The following is a 19,696-nucleotide window of genomic DNA, read 5'->3' as shown; positions in this document are numbered from 1 at the left end:
TTTATTATTTTTAGATTTATCCCTGGATATTTTATGTTCTTTGTGTACTATAAATAGGATTCGTTTTTAATTTTTCAATTGTTTGCTGCTATATAGGAGGCTAGTGTCTTTTTTTGCAAGTTAAACTAATATCTCATGACCTTATTAACCCATTTATTAGTTCTAATAATTGCTCTATAGGTTCCCTGGGATTTTCTGTGTAAAGAACTCTATCCTTTGCAAATAGGAGCAGTTTTTTTTTTCTTTCTGACTTTTATACATTTTGTTTATTTTTCTTGCCTTATTGCAATGACTAGAATTTCCAGCTTGATGTTAAATGTAAGAGGTGGAAGCAAGCCTCTTTGCCTCACTCTCCATTCCAGGGGAACAATCCAGTCCTTTATTACTAAGTGTATTTGTCGTGAGCTTTCACATATGCTTTTATGGGCTTGAGGAACTTCCCTACTCTTCTTACTTCTCGGAGACTTTTTTTTAATATGAATGAACATAAATGTATCAAATGCTTTTTTGTATTTATTTAAATCATCCCTTATTTTGTAAATAGGGCAAATTGTACTGATGGATTTCCAAATGTTCAAGCAATCTTGTATTCTTGACATCACTTTCACCTGGCTGGCGGTCTTATTTTTGTTCCGTGGCAACTACTTTCTCAGACAGCGTTTAAGAGTTTCTTATCACCGGTGTTCAGGAATTTTGTCGCGGTAGATAGATGGATAGATACAGATGTAGATGTAGATGTAGACACGTGGAAGTCGGTGTGATTTTCCTATTTCTTGCGATAGGGACTCAGACCTGAGTTTCTCGGATCTGAGAGCTTCGGCAAATCTGAGGATATTTCAGCCTAATTTCCCCACTTTCCGACCCCTTCTCTCCCACCCTTCTGCTAGGACTTTGCACGTACAACCCCAGTTGTCCTATAGATCACTAAAATTGTCCCCCTCCCCATCCCCCAGTCATTTTTTCTGTCTGGTCTCAATTAGGAAGCTGCTACAGCAGTATCTTTAGGTGCACTATCTTTTCTTTCCTCATTTCTACCTGCTTGGAAACCCATCTCGTGGATTTTTTAGTTTCATAGACTGATTTTCCAGCTCTAGTACTTCTGTTCAGTTCTGCTCCATTTCCCTCTTCCTCGTGTTCCTCTTTCCCTTGGAAATCTTAAGCATGGTCACAGCTTTTTTGGCTGCTGTAACAGACCCAGTGGTGGCTTCAAACAGCAGACATGGGCTTCAGCAGCTCTGGGGGCTGAGGGCTCCGAGGTCAAGGCCCTGGCAGATGGAGTCTGGGGTCTGGGGCCTGGGTCTCAGACAGACGTCCTCTTGCAGTAAGCTCACGTGGCAGAGGGCGCTAGGTGCCCTCCGCCTCTTCTTAACCAACTCTGCTCATGGGAGTTCTGCCCTCAGACCCCACCCACCTCACCAAGGCCTCAGTGTACAAATGCCAACACGTTTGGGGTCAGGGTTCAATATATTATTTGGAGGGGGACGTCAACATTTAGTCTATGATGAGCACATTCTAACAATTGTTTTAAAGCCCTTCTCTGATAAATCCATCATTTCTGCATCTCCACGTCTGCCTTTCTGGTTTTTCTATGACTGACTTTTCTCCTGGGTTATGTGTCACAGTTTCTCACATCCTCACGGGTCAGGTTGATTTTGATTGGCTGTTGGACGTACTGATTATGATTACATTGCTGAGTGGCTCGAGTCTGTCTTCCTCTAGGTGGTGAGTCAGCTTTCTGTGGCAGGCAGTTAAAATTATTTTTGAATGAGATTGATCTTGTTGAGGCCTGTTTCATTTTTCAGGGCAGGGGTACAGCAGACGTTGCTGTTGGCCTGGTTTTGTCCAGTGACGGAGGCGTGACTTTCCTGAGTTCTTTTCTGAACGCCCCCTGTACTCGGCGCCGTCTTGCCACTTGACTGGTTGGAACTGTGTGAGCTCTAGAAATTGTCCCGCTGACAGGTCCCCACTTCTTTGCCTGCCCTTGGCAGGTTGATCCTGTGCTGAGTAGCACAGAGTGACCCCTGTCGTGAAGAAATTCAAGGACACCTCTCTCCCCCACCCGCAGTACAGGCAAGTGCTCTGCCACTGAGCTGCTTCCCCAGCCCATTTAAAATTTATTTTGAGACAGGGTCTTGCTAAGTTGCCTAGGCTGGCCTCAAACTTGTAATCCTCCTGCCTCAGCCTCCCAACCAGGTGGAATTACAGGGGTGTGCCATCAAGTCTGGCTCCTGGGACACCTTGTGAGGAGCAATTTTCCTTTGAGCTCAGCCCACTTGTAAACTGCGCTGTGACCTCAGTTCACTCATCTCCTGGAACCCCAGTCTGTGCTCTCACTAACTGGCTCTCTGTGGTCGCCTGTCTCTTGGGGAAGAGACAGCAGCCTCCATTTCTCCACGTGTCCCCTTCGCTCGGTGACTTCGCTGACAGCCCCAGTGTCTGAAAGCTGTTTCATGGTTTTTTCCCAGTTTTCCACCTGCTTCGTCGGGCAGGCAAGTTCAGTAGGACCACAGCTGGCGGCCGGAAGCAAGAGTCCAACTTTCCCCCAAAGACATGGGGGAAAGACATGTTCCACCAGTTTAAAAGTTTCTACTAAATGAACCAAAAGAGAAGCAAAGTCCTGACGCAAACTGAATCGGTGTTTTTCATCCAGCGGGAGGGACACCTAAGGAAGATGTGACTGTCACTCGTCCTACTGTGCTGGTTCTCTCTGCAGGAAGGAAAAACAGAGAAAAGCAAAGCTACAAGAGGCCTGAGGACTTCGGGAGGAACGTGGTCCTAGGGTGGGCCGTGAGCAGGGAGCAGTCAGAAGTACGGTCCTTGGGGTAGCAAAGCCACCAGGGCAGAAGGCGTGACCTTCCGCCCACGCGGGATGTGTCTGTCCACAGCCACCGGCACGGTCTTCCCCGGGGAGTGCAGAGAGTTTCAGATACTGAATGGGAACTTGGCTGGACAGGTGCTGGTCTAAAACCACTGATATCAAGAGTGTTCATTCAGAACCAATGAGCCCGCTCAGGGGCAGGGAACAAGGATGTGGGGCGGCGGGGAGTCAGGTCCCCAGACATGGCCCTGTAGGAAACTCCCTCAGCACAGGGCAGCTCCCTGGGTCCTGGGGTAGTGGCTGGTGCAGCTGGACAGGTCCATCTTCCGGGAGCAACAGGGTGCGTCCTGGTGGAGGCTGTGCCCCGCTCCTCGCTGACTTCCGGGGCGACTCAGAAAATCAGCCTCCTTATGGGAGGCTCAGGCTCCCTCCTCGGTGAGGTGTTGGCTCTTCCCTCTTCATTCAACTCTGCCTCTGTATCTATGTAACTCGGGAAGAAAAGAGGCAATGGGCACGGTCTGTTGTGAGCCAATACAGGAAACGCAGTTAGATCTCCCGTGGACTGAGCTCCTGTCTCCACGCAGCCTTTCGCTTTGACACGGTTGGGCTGCGAAGCCACAGGTAATGAAATCAGCGCTGGCACCTGCAGGAGAGTCTCAGGGCCTCGCCATGAGTCGGGTCTTGGGTAGGAGATGGTTTTATAAAATATGGCACAGTTTTGTCCCTTTAGGCAACTCTAAGCACAGTTGGGGACACTGCTCAGAAGGGACATTAGAAAAGTGAAGGGCATTTGCAGGTGAATGGATGGAGTTGGAGAAGGTGGCGCTAAGTGAAGTTGGCCAATCCCCAAGAACCAAATGCTGAATGATCTCTCTGCTGTAAGGAGGCTGATTCATGGTGGGGTTGGTGGGGGGAGCATGGGAGGACGAGATACCTCCAGACAGGGCCGAGGGGAGGGAGAAGAAGGGAGGGGGCAGGGGGTAGGAAAGGTGGTGGAATGAGACGGACATCATTACCCTAAGGGCATGTGTGAAGACAGGAATGGTGTGAATATACTGTGTGTACAACCAGGGAGATGAAACTCTGTGCTCTATGTGTGTCCTATGAATTGAAAAGCACTCTGCAGTCATATGTAACTAATTAGGATTAAAAATTAAAAAAACAAAGAAAGGCGAATGGGCAGCGAGGAGCCAGCTGAATCGTCCAAAGCACCAGCACTGCCCACGGCCAGCTGTTTGCATTGGACACAGTCAGAAAAACACAGAGACAAACCGCGGTGCTCCACCCAGTCCCCAGCCCAGGCAGGGCAGGGAGAACCCGGATGGGCCAGCCCAGATCCTCCCAGCCCCGCCTGCTCTCCCACCCGCACACTTGGCAGTCTCCCCTGACCCTGGTGCTGGCCACCAGGGACACCATGGTGAGCAGAGCCAGGCTGGGCCCCACCCAGAGCCTCAGGGAAGCTGGCAGCAGGGAAGCAGCTGTGGCAAAGGTGGGGACGTCAGGTGAGGTAAATTCTCTGGAAAAAAAGAGCCCGGGGCCTGCGGGGGCTTCCCAGTGGAGCTGACCACGGCCAGGGATGGGGCATCACCGTAGGGAAGCTGGAGGAGGAGGATGCCCCCAGGGGGGGCCATTTCCTGGGAGAACCCCACCTTGCACCTCTGGGAGGGCTCAGGGAGTGAGGGCAGCTCCTGGGGTGCCTTCCCAGCTCTCAGAGGCAACCCTTCATTCCTCACAGAGGCCCTGCTGAGAGCCAGGCTGACCACTGTCCTGGGCCTCCTGGGTCCATTCTGGTGACACGCAGGCTGCTGCTTCTCAGAGAGGCCAGGGCCAGCCAGACATCCAGGATGTGCCCGTGCTGATGGCAGGACAGCACCAGGCCCCTGACATTTCTTATTGGACATCTCTTTAATATTCATGCAGCTCCCCAGGGACCTTTGAAAGATTCCCAAGCTGCTTCGATGTCGTCTAAAGGATCGAGCTGCGGGAAACAGACCACTTTTCAGGTCTTTCAGAGCTGTGATAACAAAGGATATTTAAGGAAACCTGGATTTCAATTTATCCTCAGAACTTTAAAGAAAGGACCCACAATTCCCAGAATCACAGCTTCCGAAACACTTCCTGGTTTTTCCTTTGCGTGGAGACAAAATAAAAATCAAAGCTACTTTGGATGATGTAAAAAATGCCATCTGTGTGACCATGAGAGAGCAGCGTGATCCAGAGCCATCCTGGAGACTTCTAACCCAAGCTGAGCGGGGGCTCGCGTGTTCAGAGCTCTCTCTTTTTGGAGACTAAGGAAATTCTCCTCTTCCTGGACTGTGGGTAATAACTTCTCTCTCGGTGAGCTAAACGCGGTCTAGACAGTGCCCACCATGCTTGGGACGGCCATTCTGTTGTGAGAAGAAGAGGGCAACAAGGCTGTCCTCGACAGTAGTGTCTCTTTAAAAGATGAGGTTTTCCAATCAATACTCCTGGAGTCCCTGTAGAGATGGCAGAGGATGTTCAAGGGGGAGAGAGCTTTTACTTTTAGATTTCATATATATATTATATTCCTTTATGTTGGAGCTTTGCTATGCACTCGTGAGTTCTTGGCCTCTGGAGAAACATCATGCTGTACAAATACAAGGCAGCCTGCAGGTTCCTGGGGGCCTGGAGCTGTTTGCAGGGGGTGATCCCAGGAGGCCGGCTGTGTCACAGCGGGAGGCACCGTCCCTTAGAGTTCCCAGACAGCTCAGCAGGAATGAGAAGTGGGTTTCCCCTTCTCACACTTGAGTTCTCTGCTCAGGGAGACCTGCTGCTGTGACGTGGGCACTCCTCCTACCTTGCAGGCCTGTGGACCCCGGCCCCAGACTCTCCCCGACTCTGCCCACTGCTCCTGCGAACGGCCCAGCTGGCGAGCATGCTCCTGCCCTGCCCGCCACCAGGCCTCAGTGTCCGCAGCTGGGAAGTGCATCCCTGGGGTCCTGGTGGCTTTGAGCGGAAGGGCTCAGAGAAAAGACACCTGTTTTCATAGTGAGGACGGTGATCAGAGGCCGGCCTCGGGCTGGGCTGGGGACTTGTTGACAGCAGAGGTAGGCTGTGACTTCCAGAGCGGAAGTGACTCAGGCCCGCTTGGTCACTTCATTTCTTCTTTTCTTGCACCTCAGTTTTATTAAAGTGCATTTTGCTTCCAACGGGATCCTTCATGAAGTCCCAGCTGTCCTGTGCCTGTGTCGGCATGAGACCTGAAGAGGGAAGCATCAAGTCACGGCTCTCATTCTGGATTCCAGGAGCCTGGGTGCAGCCAGGGGTGGTAACAGGCTGCACTCTCACAAGGCAGGTATTGGGCCAGCTTTAGGCCCAATTGATCCTCTGATCCACGCTCCAGCTCTGGAGAAGGCAGACTCAGGCGGACCCACAGTCTCTGCTGGCCCCTGTCCTTCCACACTAAAGGAGTCTCTGCCGTTTAGGGTGACTTTCATCAACCAGAGGCCCTCCCCACCAGCCCAGGCTTTCTGTAACCAGGGGGTGGCACGTGCTGCAGTCCCGCCCAACCACGTGCAGGGGACTCTGGGCAGTGCTACGGAGGCAGAGTCCCTGCTGCCCTTGTAAAGAGAGACTCGGTTGGCAGGTCCCATGATCTTTACTCTTCTCCTCCTCCTCCTTCTTTCTCCTCCTTCCTCCTTCTTTTTGGGTATCAGGGATTGAACCCAAGTGCCCTCAGCCACTGAACCACACCCCCAGCCCTTTTTATATTTATTTAGAGACAGGGTCTTGTTAAGTTGCTTAGGGCCTCACTTCTGCTGAGGCTGGCTTGGAACTTGCGATCCTCCTGCTTCAGCCTCCTGAGCTGCTGGGATCACAAGCGGGCACCACCTTTGCCTTTCTTCCTACCTGTAAAGTGGACCCAATGCCCAGAGATGCTGTAGCCACCTCAAGTGTGGACCAAAGCCAGACCCAATGGACAACCTGTTAGGTGTGAAGAACGAGCCCCTTCCACCACAGAGGGCTGGGTGAGGTTCCTGGTGCACCCCACCAACGCAGTCCTGCAGCCTGGTGCGACCGTGTGTCACAGGTAAGAACTGCATAAGACCCATGTGCAGCCTGTCAGTGCAGCCAGCGTTGACCTGGGGACAGTGGCCTCCCACCTGACTGGGCGTGGCTGCTGGCTCACCCGAGAAGTAAGCTTGGAATGCTAGTTTTTTCTATCCAGGTCATTTCCCCAGCGCCTTGGCTGGTGGTTAGCTTTTATGCATCATGAACCTGTGTAAGAATTAACTAAAAGCCTTGGATACCCTCCTTATAAGCTAATCAGGCCCAAATTAACAAAATATCTGTGCACCATTCTGAGGGTTTCAAAGACTCCTAAACCCCCCATGGGCCCTGGCTGGAAAAAAAATCTTGCTCTAAACACACACAATCAATTTTGATTATCTGACTACATATGCCCACTTTGTTGATTAACAGCATGTAAATTAGGTACTTGTTTGATTTTTAATTTTGCAAATTGGGGTATTCGTTCTGTTCCTCGGGTGCTTACAGCCAGTTCCAAATTGCTCTCATTTCATAAATTATGATCTGTAGCAAAAAATAAGGAATGATGAAAATGATGTTGGCTCAGAGTAAGAGACTAAACATCACGACAGAAACTGGGGCCCTGAAACCCTGATCTCTGGGCCCCGGGACCGAGCTTCTCATTCTGGAAGTGCTGCGTGGGCCAGAGTGTGCTCTCTCCCCGCCGACTTGGAGACCCCTGCACATGGTGACGGGATCTGCTTCTCCCTCTTGGTAGCAGTGTTCCATTGTGCAAATGTGCCCACGTATATATGTGCTGCAGCTGTTTATTAGATCGTCCTAAGATTGACAGAGGTTTATGTTGTCGCAAATTTTAAAACTCCTGTTGCTCCCTAGGACTCTGTCCCAACTCCATGCAGCTCCTGGGGTGTCAGAGAGAATACAAACCAACTGCCTCTGCTTGGCAAAAGAGAATTAAAACCACTAGACTTTGGCGAACCCCGCTCTACCTACCTTCACTGAAACATCCAAAGTCCAATATCATGATTTTCTATATTTTCCATCTTTAATTATGCAAGTCGCCATTTCCTTGTCATGCTGGGGTTTCTGACTCACAGAAAGCATCACCTGGGTAGGGTAGGAAAGGGGCACAGCAAGGACCTGGGAGCCAGGCTGCCCGAGGGTGGATGTCAACTCACACTTGCTAGCTGTGTGAGCTTGGGAAAGTTCTTAGCCTCTCTGTGCTTCCCTTCCTGATCTGTAAAATGAGGATGGTAAATGTGCCTACTTCATACCACATTGTCAAGATCAAATGAGGAAAAATCTCTGAAGTGTCAGGACTCTGTGGGCCAAGGATGTGTCTAGGCGTCTTTTTAGCCTGGGTGCCTAGGAATAGCTTGGGTGGGGACTGCCCCTGCAGGAGTGCTGCTGCCCCAGGCAAGGAGCCAGGCCTGCCTCAGAGCCCACCTGGATCCAGGGGGCAGAGGCAGGCACACACCCCTCCTGGAGCTCACAGAGACTGTGTGGGTACCCAGGAGGCCCTCTGCACAGCCCGGGGAGGACCAGCACAAACCACAGGGAACCAGGCCTCTGCCCACACGGTGCCTCCATGGAGACAGCAGCCCATTCCCCAATTCACAGCTGCAGAAGAGTGGCAGATGTTCCCCTGGTGGGCACAGGCTGTCCTGCTGGGACTTCTTGCTAAGGAGATGAAGTCTCTTCCTAGGACTGCAAAGCACAGCCTGAGGCAGCGGAGGTGGCTCTGTTGCTAGGTGCAGAGGGCGGGACTGTTGCTAGGTGCAGAGGGCGGGACTGTTGCTAGGTGCAGAGGGCGGGACTGTTGCTAGGTGCAGAAGGCGGGTCTGTTGCTAGGCGCTGGAGGCCTGCTAATCCCTCTCACTGGGCCGCCCAGGAGTCCAGCGACCTGTTTGTGTGGGAGAAGACTCCCTGAAAACAATGGCTGGGTTTGAATGAAAGTTCAGCAGGAAGCCCCTGCAAGCAGGGACAGGGATGGAAGGCAGGAGGCTCGGAGCCGAGAGCTGTCTGCAGGGCTGCAGGTGAAAGCCACACTCCAGGACCCACAGCCCGCCCCTGTGCAGAAGAGGAAGTCTTCAACCTGAGCTTGTCCTCACACGCTGGGGCTCCTAGGAATCCAAGAAGGCTTGCCACAGGCTGCTTCCCGAGCCCACAGCACCCCAATCAGCAGGCTGGAGAGCCTGGGCCATCGGGCGCTCCTCCTGGTGGCTCTTATTCAGGTGGCCCAGGGACTGCACGTAAAGAAAGAAGCAAGCCAACGGTCGGAGTCCTACGCTGGTGTCCAGGGCGGCTCCTCCCAGAGCTGAGGGCAAAATTATATGGGAGCCCAAGATAAAAATCATATTCCATTCACCAGAGCTCTCAGGTCTAAACCTGATTGGTCTGCAAAACGCCCAAGACAGACAGAACAGCGCACACTTACATGGTGAAGAAACCACACGGACAAGCTGCGTTCTTTGGAGAGAAATGTGAGTTCAATGCAGAGCAGAGCCTTATCTTTGAGGGAGAGAGATCTGCTGACTACACCAAGGGACTCCAGTGACATTCGGGGCACAAACATGGGTATGGATCTCAAGCACGAGACACAGGCGCTCTTGTTTGGACGGTGTGAGGCCCCTGTGCATGGCACAGTGCTGCCAGTTGCCAGAACCTCTGTGTGTTTTACACAAACCTAATATTTGAAAGGTGAGGGCCAGCTCTGGGTGGGTCCTGGGGCGTGCACCCACCTCCAGGGCCTGGGGGAGTCTCTAACTAGGTCATGGGCCAGAGCCTCTCCACACACAGGCATTACCTTTCCTGTCTAATTTCCTAACTCATCATCATGTGGAAAAGTGATAATTAAGAATAAAGGTGTGTTCCAAATGCCCTGCAGAACCGCAATCTGATTTTCCTAAGAGGTTTTTAATGCCCAGTTCTATCCTGAGGAATTCACTGGCAGCACAAAGACTCCCCCACCCCCAGCAGCCTCTACATAGGTGCACAGGGCTGCGTTGGTGTAGTTCAGGCTGCTAGGCCGACGTCAGTGTGGAGTCTACTATCAACTCCTTTTTGTGCTCAAAGGTTCCAACCAGGCTCAGAGTCACAAGGTCTTTCCTCTCTCAGGAAGGCAGGAGCTCTGCAGTTGCCAGGCAACCACCCGCCCCTCCTCCTACCTCTTGCTAGGCTCAGGTGTCAGGGCCATTGTCCAGGGAGGACCTGGACGACAGCTCACTGGAGGCTGCAGGTGATGGCGATGCACCCTCCCAGGACTGCTGATCACACCTCAGGTGGGTGATCTACACCTTGGGTGTGAGCTGATTTGCACTTGGAGTGCAGAAAGAAGTGTGGATGTGTGAAAAACAGAACAAGAACTTGTCATCCCAAAGTGTGAGTTCCAGCTGAGCCAAACACGTAATATCACAGTGGCAAGAGCAGTAGACACAGAACTTTCTAGAAAACTTCCTACTCTTCAACACGAAACTTGCACTTGTTGAAGAAAATAGTTCCAGTGAAGCCAGAATTAGACAGGCAGTCGGTAGGTAGGAAAACCGAGTCGGGTCAGATCAAGGAGGCCAATCTGAGCGAGTCTGGGAAGTTGGAGAGGGAGTCCTTTCTCCACTCTCCCTACAGGGAGTTATAAAGTTATTAATTAATGTGTCCTGGGCCGCTCCATCCCATCCTTACCTGGTCCATCTGCTTCTCACCTTGTGGCCATCCCACCCAGCAACTCCTGGTCAGGAATGCAGGAAGGAGAAGAGAGGGAAGAGGGCAGGAGAACAAGGGACGTCTAGGACGCTAAAAAGAGAGAACACCTTGCCTCCAGGGACACCAGGACACCAGCTGTGACCCCTCCTCCCTCCGGAGAAGTCTCCCCCTTTTTAAATAAACCCTGATCTACATGCCCGCCTCCGCGTGCTTCTCTAAGGTCACACTTCAACACGGGGGAGCAGCACTGGTCACCGGTAGCCCGCGGTGTCACAGGTGCACAGAAAGCCGTCCAGGCACTAACACCCTGAGTGGTTCTGTCATCCATCCCAGGACTGACCGGCGGTTTGCGTCCACTCGTTGAGGTCCCCCTTGCCTGGGTCTCAGGAGCAAGCCCTCTGCTGTGAGACAGACCTGGATTCTGTCCATGGTGAGGGCTGAGGTTATGGGGAGTCAAAGGACGGGGTCTTCATGGGGGTGGGGGAGACCCCCAGAGGAGCCTGGCTTTCAGAGCTGAACCCTGAAGAGGTCAGCATGATGAAGGTCAAGGTCAAGGTGCTGACTACATGCAGCAGCAGTTGGCCAAGGCTGGTTCTCCACAAAAGGGGTTTAGGATAGGTTCATGGGGTAGTTTGCCAAAGCCCCTCGCCCAATGCTGTGCCTCTAGGAAGTGTCCAGAATCGTCCTGAAGAGAAAGGTTCTGTGGCCCAAGGACAAACTGCCACAGCCATGTGTCCAGTGATGCCATAGCAGGGCCAGGAGCTTGCACCCACGACCTTGTGGCCCTACAAGGTGAATGCTTCTGGCAACTTCCCCACGTCCTTCTGCAGGCTGCTGACCTCCCGGGGAGAGCTGGTCACACCCCTGCCAGGGAAGCTCCCAGTTGCGCTTCAAGGGCTCCAGACATGGGAAGCAGGTTTCCAAGACGCAGAGCAGGCTGAGGACAGATGAAGATCCTCACAGGGAGGAGGGGGGCCGTGGAAATGCAGAGCCCTGGGAACAGGCGGGCATACCTTGAATCCCTCCCATGACTCACAAGCCACCCTTGAAAGTGGCATAGGTGTGTGCCTGCGGCCAGCCTTCTACTGTGCGGCGGAGGGCGTTAGAACAACGGGCAGCGCGGTGTGACCAGTCACAAGTGGAGGCTTAGTCTCCGATCAGGAAGAAACTGCCTACGCCTGGCTCAGGGGGAGCCTCGGGGTGTCCACGTGCAGATGAGTCAGGCTGCAGGTAGGCAATGGGCACTCTCCCGTCTGCTCCTGCCAGGGGGCCGCCAAAGGCAAGGGGACATGCAGGGGTGTGAGCTGATATTTGAGGCGGATGCTGTGGTGGCTGTGGGGACGGGCTGGAGGACACTACAGGGAGGGGCAGTGGCTGGGCTGGCACAGCCACTGTGAGGGAGAGGAGCTCAGGAGCCTGGAGCAGAAGTCAAAGCGCAATGTGGCGCACGGGGGTGAGCAGCCTGGGGACGCGGTCCAGTTCCCAGCATCTCCTGCCTCTCTCTGCGTCTCTGCGGCGCTGAACCTCAGGTCTGACTGCTCCACCTGCAGTAGTCCTTTACAGAGCCAACCCTAGACCTCCACCCTCCACCCTCCTCTGTAGCCTCATCTTACTTGGCTTGTCTAACCACAGCCGCTAACCCTCCTCTCCCCACCGCCAGGCAAAGCTGTCCATCCACCAAGTCTCCATGTTCTCAGGTGACCAGCCACCTGCCCAGCTGGCCACTGCTCTCCTGCCCAATTCAATGTTGATTCGCCTCCCATCTCCCATATCCTGCCCTTCTCTTTCTGTTCCTGGACCTCTTCAAACCAACTCAGGGCTGCCTCTGGGACCCCCAAAGCCTCCCCACCTCACCTTGAGCAGACTCAAGGATCCTGAGTCGGACATTGAAGGCTATTTACCCCTGGCCCAGCTTCTCATCTGTTTAGTCTGTTTGGGTTGCTATGACAAAATGCCTGAGACAGGGAAATTTATAAAGAACAAAACCTCTCAAGTTCTGGAGGCTGGGAAGTTAAGTCGAGGCAGCAGCAGGTTCAGGGTCTGGTCAGGGCCACTCTCTGCTCTCAAGATGGCGCCTTGTTGCTGCCTACACCAGAGGGCTGAATGTCATGTGAAGCCATCGCTCTGTGAAGCCTCCTTTGAGGCCCTTGGTCTCCCTCCCCACTCACAGGGGAGGGCCCCTTAAGACCTGGCGTCTCTTAACACCATCACATCAGCCCTGAAGTTCCACGTTCAAGCTGTAGCTCCTCCCACCGTAGCCCCCCACCCCCCGCCTTGCTCTTTTCAAGCCCCTTAGACTCCAACTTTCCTGAGCTACGGCTGCCCTGAGGGGTCGGTTCTAGGACCCCTCGCCTCGGTAACGAGCGCACTAAGAGCACCTCACACACAGCAGCTGGAGCACCATGTCCGCAGCACCCTGCGCGCCTGGCACCTGGCTTTCCTTCCCATTCTAGCATTTTCTAACTTCCCTGATGACTCTTTGGACTCATGATTCAAAGTGTGTGATTTCCAAGTATTGGGGGATTTTCCAGAAATCCTTTAGTACAGGATCTGAGGGGTATGCATGGGGATTGATCCAGGTCCCCCAGATTCCAAGATCCCAGGGGGCTTAATCCCATCTACAAAATGGTGTGTCTGCACATAACCTTGGCATATCTCCTGGGGTGCGTTAGACCATCTCCAGATCCCGCTCCAAAGGACGTGATGCTATGTGAACGCGCAGTCCTGAGGGCGCATGGACAAGAACAATGACTAGGAGTGACCGCGCACCTTCTCAGGGCAGATGGGACTTTTCCTCCATGTACCAACCCCCCACCCTGTGCTGGGGATTGAACCCTGGGCCTCAAGCATGCCAGTCAGGCGCTCCAGCACTGACCACATCCCCAGCCTTCCAAATACTTCCTTTATATGGTGGGTTGAACCCGTGGGCTGGGACCTGCGGGTCAGAGGCCCTCCAGGGTCACCCTGCTCCTCTGGCCCTGGGGTCCTTGTAAGCCACCTCTTTCCCCACAGCACGTACCTTTACCTGACCTCACACCTACTATGAATCTGATTTATAACGCTGTTCCCTGGCATGTGGCCCCGTGGGCTCCCATGGGCCACGGCAGGCGCCCTCCCCTTGCCTGGCCGGACATTGGTGGACCTTGCTTGTGCTCCCGTGTTTGCTCTGGGCTGGACGGTCACAAATGCATAAACGCTGGCAGCCAGGAACTGGCCCTTTCTTCCCTGGATGCCCCTTGGATGCCCCACATGCCCAGGAGGGCCATCGGTTAACACAGGCCCAGGAGCAGTGCCTGCCCCCCCAGCTTCGTCTGGTGGCGTGGCGTGGGCAGACTTTCCCTGCTCCCCAAAGTGAAGAATTCGTCCACGTCCGCAGTCAATACACGACTGTGAGCCATACAGGTATTCTTAAAGGAAGATGCTTAAAAACCCATCCACAGCCAATGAGGTCCTTCTGCCTCCTCCATTAGAAAGAAAATTAAACCAGAAAAACGAATCTTTAAGAAACCCCCATTGCCAGTGAGGAGCACAGAACACTGACACCAGCGACTTTGAAACAACGTGCCAGCAAGCCTGGGTGGCTCGTGTCCCTCGGATGAGACCTTTCTTTTTCACAGAAACAAGGGTGAAAGGACATCTTGACTCTCATCGACCTCTAGCTGAACATGAGCATTTCCTGGGAGATGCAGGAGCAGAGAACTTGACATTGCAGACCTGTGTTCCCGGACCCGCCCCGTCTCTGGTTTTCGGGGAGGCGGGGCCCACGGCTAGCCTGCTCATGTTGCACAAGGAAGCACCGTTACTGCAGCACAATTAAAAAAAGAATCTTTGGTAACTGTGTAAATAAGACGGCTCTCCTTTGTTCACCCAGGTTTTATTTTATGCATTTACATAATTCTGAGGCGCTGTTGCCTTTATCAAATGGCCCAAGGGCTCCACAGCAGGGTTAGGCAGCTTCATTTCAATCTATTTTGCATAAAACTGGACTAAACTGAAAACATTCCCCTTGTGCCAAAAAATGATGTATTAAGAAATGTAGTGTCCTGGTGAGTACTTGATGGAGCTCCCTCCCCGCGATGGCCCTCAGACCTCCCAGAATCTAGGCTGATGCGATTCACTGGTGGACACGTCTGCACTTATTTTCCATGTTGGTGGTAAACACAGCATGAAGCCCCACAGCCCGAGCCATTTCACTCTCGAAACTCATTTCTGTCACAGTGAGGACCAATTCTCTCCTGCGGCATGTGCTCCTGGGATTCAGAGATGAGCTGTCATCAAAGGGCTCATGTGTGGTGACGTTGGCAGGGACAGGAGAGGGCCACAGGCTGGGCACAGGGAGAAAGAAGTCTTAGGAATGGCTGCGGGACCTGGTGGCCGCTGGAGGAGAGGGGACTTGGGTACAGGCCCACATCTGATTGCTACTGCAGCTGTCGATACTCAGCAGGTGCTGGCCACTGCAAAATAAATGACTTGGCACGTGCTCTGACTTCACAGGGAAAGATCAAGGTGCAAATCTATCAGGGACACAATCTTCCCTCCACAAACCAGAGAACAAATCTTTTCAACCAAGTCTTTCCCCTGAATATTTTGTCCTAAAGAGCCCCTACAAATTCCATCACTTGTATTTATGATTATCGATGTCAAGATCAGCATCAACAGACTGCAGAGTCTGATGGAAGTCCTTGGGCCAAGAGAGAGAGGGTGCGACCCAGATGTGTTGGAAGCCTGAACCCCGAGACCTGCAGCTGTTCCATCCTCAGGCCCCAGGTATCTGCAGATGCAGCCAAGTGAAGACAGTCTGGTTTTGGACTTCTGGCCTCCAGAACCAAGAAAGAATGCATTTCTGGTTCCCCTAAGCTCCCTTTCTTATCAGCTTCATGCAAGTTATGAGACCACACGGAAGTGTGTCCTTAACTGTAAAATGTGTGTGAGGACATGTAGGAGCTGGTACATCTGGCGATAGCTTCCTGCTACTATAACAAAAATCCAGAAATGATAATTTATAAAGATAAAAGGTTTTTATTTATTTATTGCCTCAGTTTTTGGTGGTTTCAGTCCTTAATTGATGGGCTCTGCTGCTTTTGGGCAGCACAGCACAACATGGCAGGGGGCACATGGCAAAGGAGGCCCATCTACCTCGTGGCCCAGGGATGTCCAATAGGGGAGGAAACCAGTGTATCCCACAATCCCCTCCAGGGTATGCCCCAACAGCCTCACCTCCTCTCACTGGGCCCCACCTCTTGAAGGCTCCTCCTCCTCCCAGTTCTGCCACTCTGGGGACCCAGTCCTTACCAGTGGGCCTCTGGGATGCTGCAGATCCAAACTTCAGCAGCTGGAATCAGGCTACCTACAGAGGAGAGCGCCAAGCTCCTGGGCTTCTGCTCCTGTGCGGAGCCCTCCGTGGGGGCGCTCCGGCCCCGCTCACTGCCCCAGGCCTCCTGTGTCAACGCCGCTTCTTGTGCCGTACCCTGACCTGCTCTCCCAGGTCTGTCTTGGTCCAGCTGGTGCCCACCCCAGCTTGGACCCTGGGTTGAAGTCATTCTCAGAGGCTTTCCATACAGCACCTGCCCTCCCCTGACCTCCAGGAGAGGCCCTGTGCCTGTTCTTCTCCCCAGCAGCGCAGCACTGCTGGGGTGGGGGCTCTGAGCCCGCTGCAGTGAATACCCCAGGACTGAGCACCCCCAGGCGATGCCTGGCACACACAGGGACAGCCAGCCAGCCCTGCGGTTCACGTAAGGAGCTGAGGGCTGCCACCTCCAGGGACATGGGCCAAGAACAAGGCACGACTCCAACTTGTCTCCTGGTGACACAGACTCCCTGTCAGTGTGGGGCAGTGACCTGTGTCGAGAGCAGTACAATTAACAGCGGGAAAACGGGGCTCCCCCTCCAGCCGTCACTGCCATGGGGGCTCACAGGAGGAGCCGTCAGCCTGCACAGGTGCGCAAGTAGACTGTGCTTTTGTTTTACTTAAAGTTCCACTGGATGGGGACAGAACACACACACACACACTTAACAGGTTAAAATATCCAAATAAAATTTACTGCAACTTTTGTAGAATTTGATTTGTGCTACAAGACACGTTGCATAGGAAACTATTTAAAGCCCCTGAGGAAAAATACCCATGGTTTAAGGTGCAACTGGTTTGTCGTCTTTGGGGAAAAGGTGAGAGGTGATCTCTGGGCAGATGAGGGTGAGGAGCACGGAGGCAGGACATAAGGTCATCTGTGCGATGATTGGGGACTCATGTGGCTTTATTCTTGCAGCGTGAAGTATGGAGCGTTTGTATTTCTGTCGGTTGGTCTTGAGTGCCGCAATCAGTGGTGCGTGACAGTGTTCCAGCCGAACAGGGGATTACACATCCTTTAACTAAGTAACACGTGTCAGGAAAGCGCGAGGCTCGGCGTCCCCAAGGTGGACGCCCTGACTGGGGCCATCACTCTGTGACCCACCAGCATTAGTCCTGCCTCTCGCTCCTTCCTAGGGGCTGCAGCTACCGGGTGGCGGCGGGATTCGACCCAGCACAGCCCAAGCTTCTCGACAGCCAAGCTCCTGACTCTGTGGGAAAATGTTCAACCCGCCCGGACGGTCTGGACCTTGTGCCCAAACTGTTTTTATCGACATGATGCACTTCAGAGGAGATGGGGGTGCACCGGGAGGGGAGAAGTGTTCCACGTAGACAAAATGAAATGTGGAGTTTGGCAGCTGTCACCTCTGCACCCGGTGCACGGCACACCTGGGAGGTGACCTGGGTCTCTGGGAGCATGGAGCCTCCCGGCTCTGGTCGGGTGGTGAGTCTTTCTGTCTACCCCGGGGCTGCAGAGCACCCGTGCCCCCAAGGGACACACCACATGATGGTCAAGAGCTGCAGGACCTCCTCACGTCCAGTGGCACGTTCTTTTGAATGACCCATTGCACACAGGCAGGGGCCACAGGAATGTCACCTTCCAGCTGCTCTCTAAGCTATTAGTGGACACATCTCAAGGGCATACTGTGGGGAGTAACTGCCCACCCACCGAAGCCCACAGAGACTGCCATGCTCTGTGGATGGTCACTGACTACAGCACGAGGCAAAGGCAGAGGGCCACAGAAATGTCGGTGGAGTGGCCGCAGGTGGGGAGCACGGGTGGGCTGTCCTCTCACTGAAGACCCATCCCGCCGCCCGACTGGCCTGCGTGTGTGGGGGCAGGAAGTGAGAAGGAGCCCACAGAGCCGCCCCTCCCTGCTGGGTGGAGACGCGGGCTGGGAAGCAGAAGCACCCACGGCCTTTAAATACCTATGTACATCTGTAACATAATTTAAAAAGTGTTTCGACAACATAAAAACCTCAACAGCATCTGCCCCTACTAAGATTTTTTTAATCTTTACAGTCCATTAAAAAATTAGATCCCAACTTTCTCAGGTTCCTTCCCTGGTCTTTTTTAAAAAAGTGATTTGAATTTAATTCACACTTACACAAATAGAAAGCTATTTGATTGGCAACAACCTGCAGTAGAAAGCCCCCTGGCTGTCCCTGGACGCAGACAAGGGCAGAGCCTCATGTGTCCCTGTCCCCAGCCCGGGGCTGGGTGGCGACCCCCTCCGTGGGAGCAGCCTTCCCGCTCCCCGCCGCCCCTGGTGACAGCATGGGGCTCTGGTGACGGCTCGCAGCCTTGTGCTCAGGGCGCCTGTTCAGATGACCAGGTCATCGTGGTCAGCGGGGCTGAAGGCGGCTGCTCGCAGGATGTCCAGCGAGTTCACCAGGATCAGCGTCCCCGTGAGGTGCTTCCAGCGCTTGGTGATGGGGTTTTTCATCTTGTCCAGGCCTAGGTGCAGTTCCTGGATGACATCCCGGTAGCTGTCCCCGATCTGGTGGCTCCAGGTAAGCAAGAAGTCATACGCGGGTTTCCACATGGCCTGGGAGATGGAGTCCCAAAGAGCAAAAGCAGGGAAAGGAGAGAAAGGTTAGGGTGGGCGTGGGGGGCAGCGCAGCTGCCTCAGTCCCTAGACACCCAGCAGGGGTGAGAGGAGTCCGCGGAGAAACGTGCAGAGGAGGGCAGCATCTGCCCGGCCCGTTTCTGCGGGAGGCCTCCCCCAGACGACCCCAGGACACCCCGACTGCTTCTGCTCTGCGGGCCAGGCTCAGGCGTGGCTCACCTGGTGCCACGGCCACACCTGCCACGGCTGCACCCAGGGTCCTGGGAGCCCAGCACCGGGAGCCGGGCCTCGCTCACCTCACTGTCCACCACCCCATTCCTGTCGCGGTGGGGAGACTCGTAAGCGTCCATCTGTTGCTTGGAGACCTTGGCCAGCTTCTCAGCCAGCTCCCGCCAGCGCTGCGCCACCTCCACGGCTGTGGTCAGGAGCACAAAGTCCTGGATGAGCCTGACCACCAGGCCCTGGCAGTCCATCTTCAGTAAGGCCTGGGGAGCGAGAGGCACAGCGTGAGGGGGACAGAGCTGGGCCTGGCTTCCCAGGGAATGCCCACGTGGAGGGGTGCTGTCACCCGCAGCTCTGAGGTCATGGAAATCCCCTGGCCCCATGAGCACTGCGGGCTCCCAGCAGGGACGGGGCAGTGTGCAGGTCAGGGCTGGACACCATTTCCCTCCAAGGTTCAAGTCCCAGAGCCTCAGAAAGGGACCTTACTGGGAAACGGGCTTTGCAGCTAAGATGAGGTCCGGGGGACTGGGGGCCACCATGACCAAGTCCTTAGGATAAGAGGCCACCCTTTGAAGTAGGTGCCAACTCTGCCCCATTGGGGCAGCTCACACGGGGGACAGTGAATGGGCTTCCACCAGAAGGTGAGAGTCACACTGGCTTCCAGCTGTTGGTCCCGGGCTTCCCCTTGGGGTGTGGCCCAGACACCAGGGTCTTGTTTAACAGACAAGCAACAGACACGCCTGCCCCCTCCTGGGTCCTGTCCAGGCCCCACAGCTGGGGGCGCAGAGTGCAGGCAGGTCCAGGCCTCCTGAGGCTCAGGACACTGGCCCTTCCAGCTCTGGGGCAACAGGTGACATCAGGAATTGAGCCAATAAAACCCTGGTCTGCACAGGTTACGGTTCATTTCAACTACCGACGGTTTCAGAAAGTGGTCGATATCCATTTGAACTTTGATATATTAGAACTAAAATGTTTTGAGAAAATAAAATGTTTACTAGGCGTAGAAAGAGAAAAAGATCGTCTAAGTGTATG

The 19,696-nt window shown here is 53.9% G+C and overlaps 1 protein-coding gene and 1 long non-coding RNA gene across 6 annotated transcripts in view; one reads left to right on the top strand and one right to left on the bottom strand.

Moving 5' to 3' along the window:
* Sh3bp4 (SH3 domain binding protein 4) overlaps nt 1-19,696 on the bottom strand; it is a 95,431-nt gene that overhangs the window by 15,322 nt on the left and 60,413 nt on the right. For 4 of the 5 annotated variants that reach the window (XM_078018268.1, XM_078018271.1, XM_078018269.1 and 1 more), the window contains 2 exons: nt 18,739-18,927; nt 16,538-18,421 (listed from right to left, as the gene is read on the bottom strand). The exons of the other annotated variant lie outside the window; for it this stretch is intronic. In XM_078018268.1, the coding sequence (XP_077874394.1) occupies nt 18,197-18,421; nt 18,739-18,927 (414 nt within the window). In that variant the 3' untranslated portion in view covers nt 16,538-18,196. Of the gene's footprint in view, nt 1-16,537; nt 18,422-18,738; nt 18,928-19,696 lie in introns of those variants that run through there. 5 annotated transcript variants of the gene reach the window in all.
* On the top strand, nt 4,080-10,722 carry LOC144365680 (uncharacterized). The gene is made up of 2 exons (XR_013424431.1): nt 4,080-4,320; nt 4,554-10,722. It is a non-coding gene; the product is annotated as an uncharacterized LOC144365680 (long non-coding RNA).

Source organism: Ictidomys tridecemlineatus, chromosome 7 (genome assembly GCF_052094955.1).
Source record: "Ictidomys tridecemlineatus isolate mIctTri1 chromosome 7, mIctTri1.hap1, whole genome shotgun sequence".
Lineage (NCBI taxonomy): Eukaryota > Metazoa > Chordata > Mammalia > Rodentia > Sciuridae > Ictidomys > Ictidomys tridecemlineatus.
The sequence above is the reverse complement of the archived record's forward strand: the minus strand, read 5'-3'. Positions and strand labels throughout refer to the sequence as shown.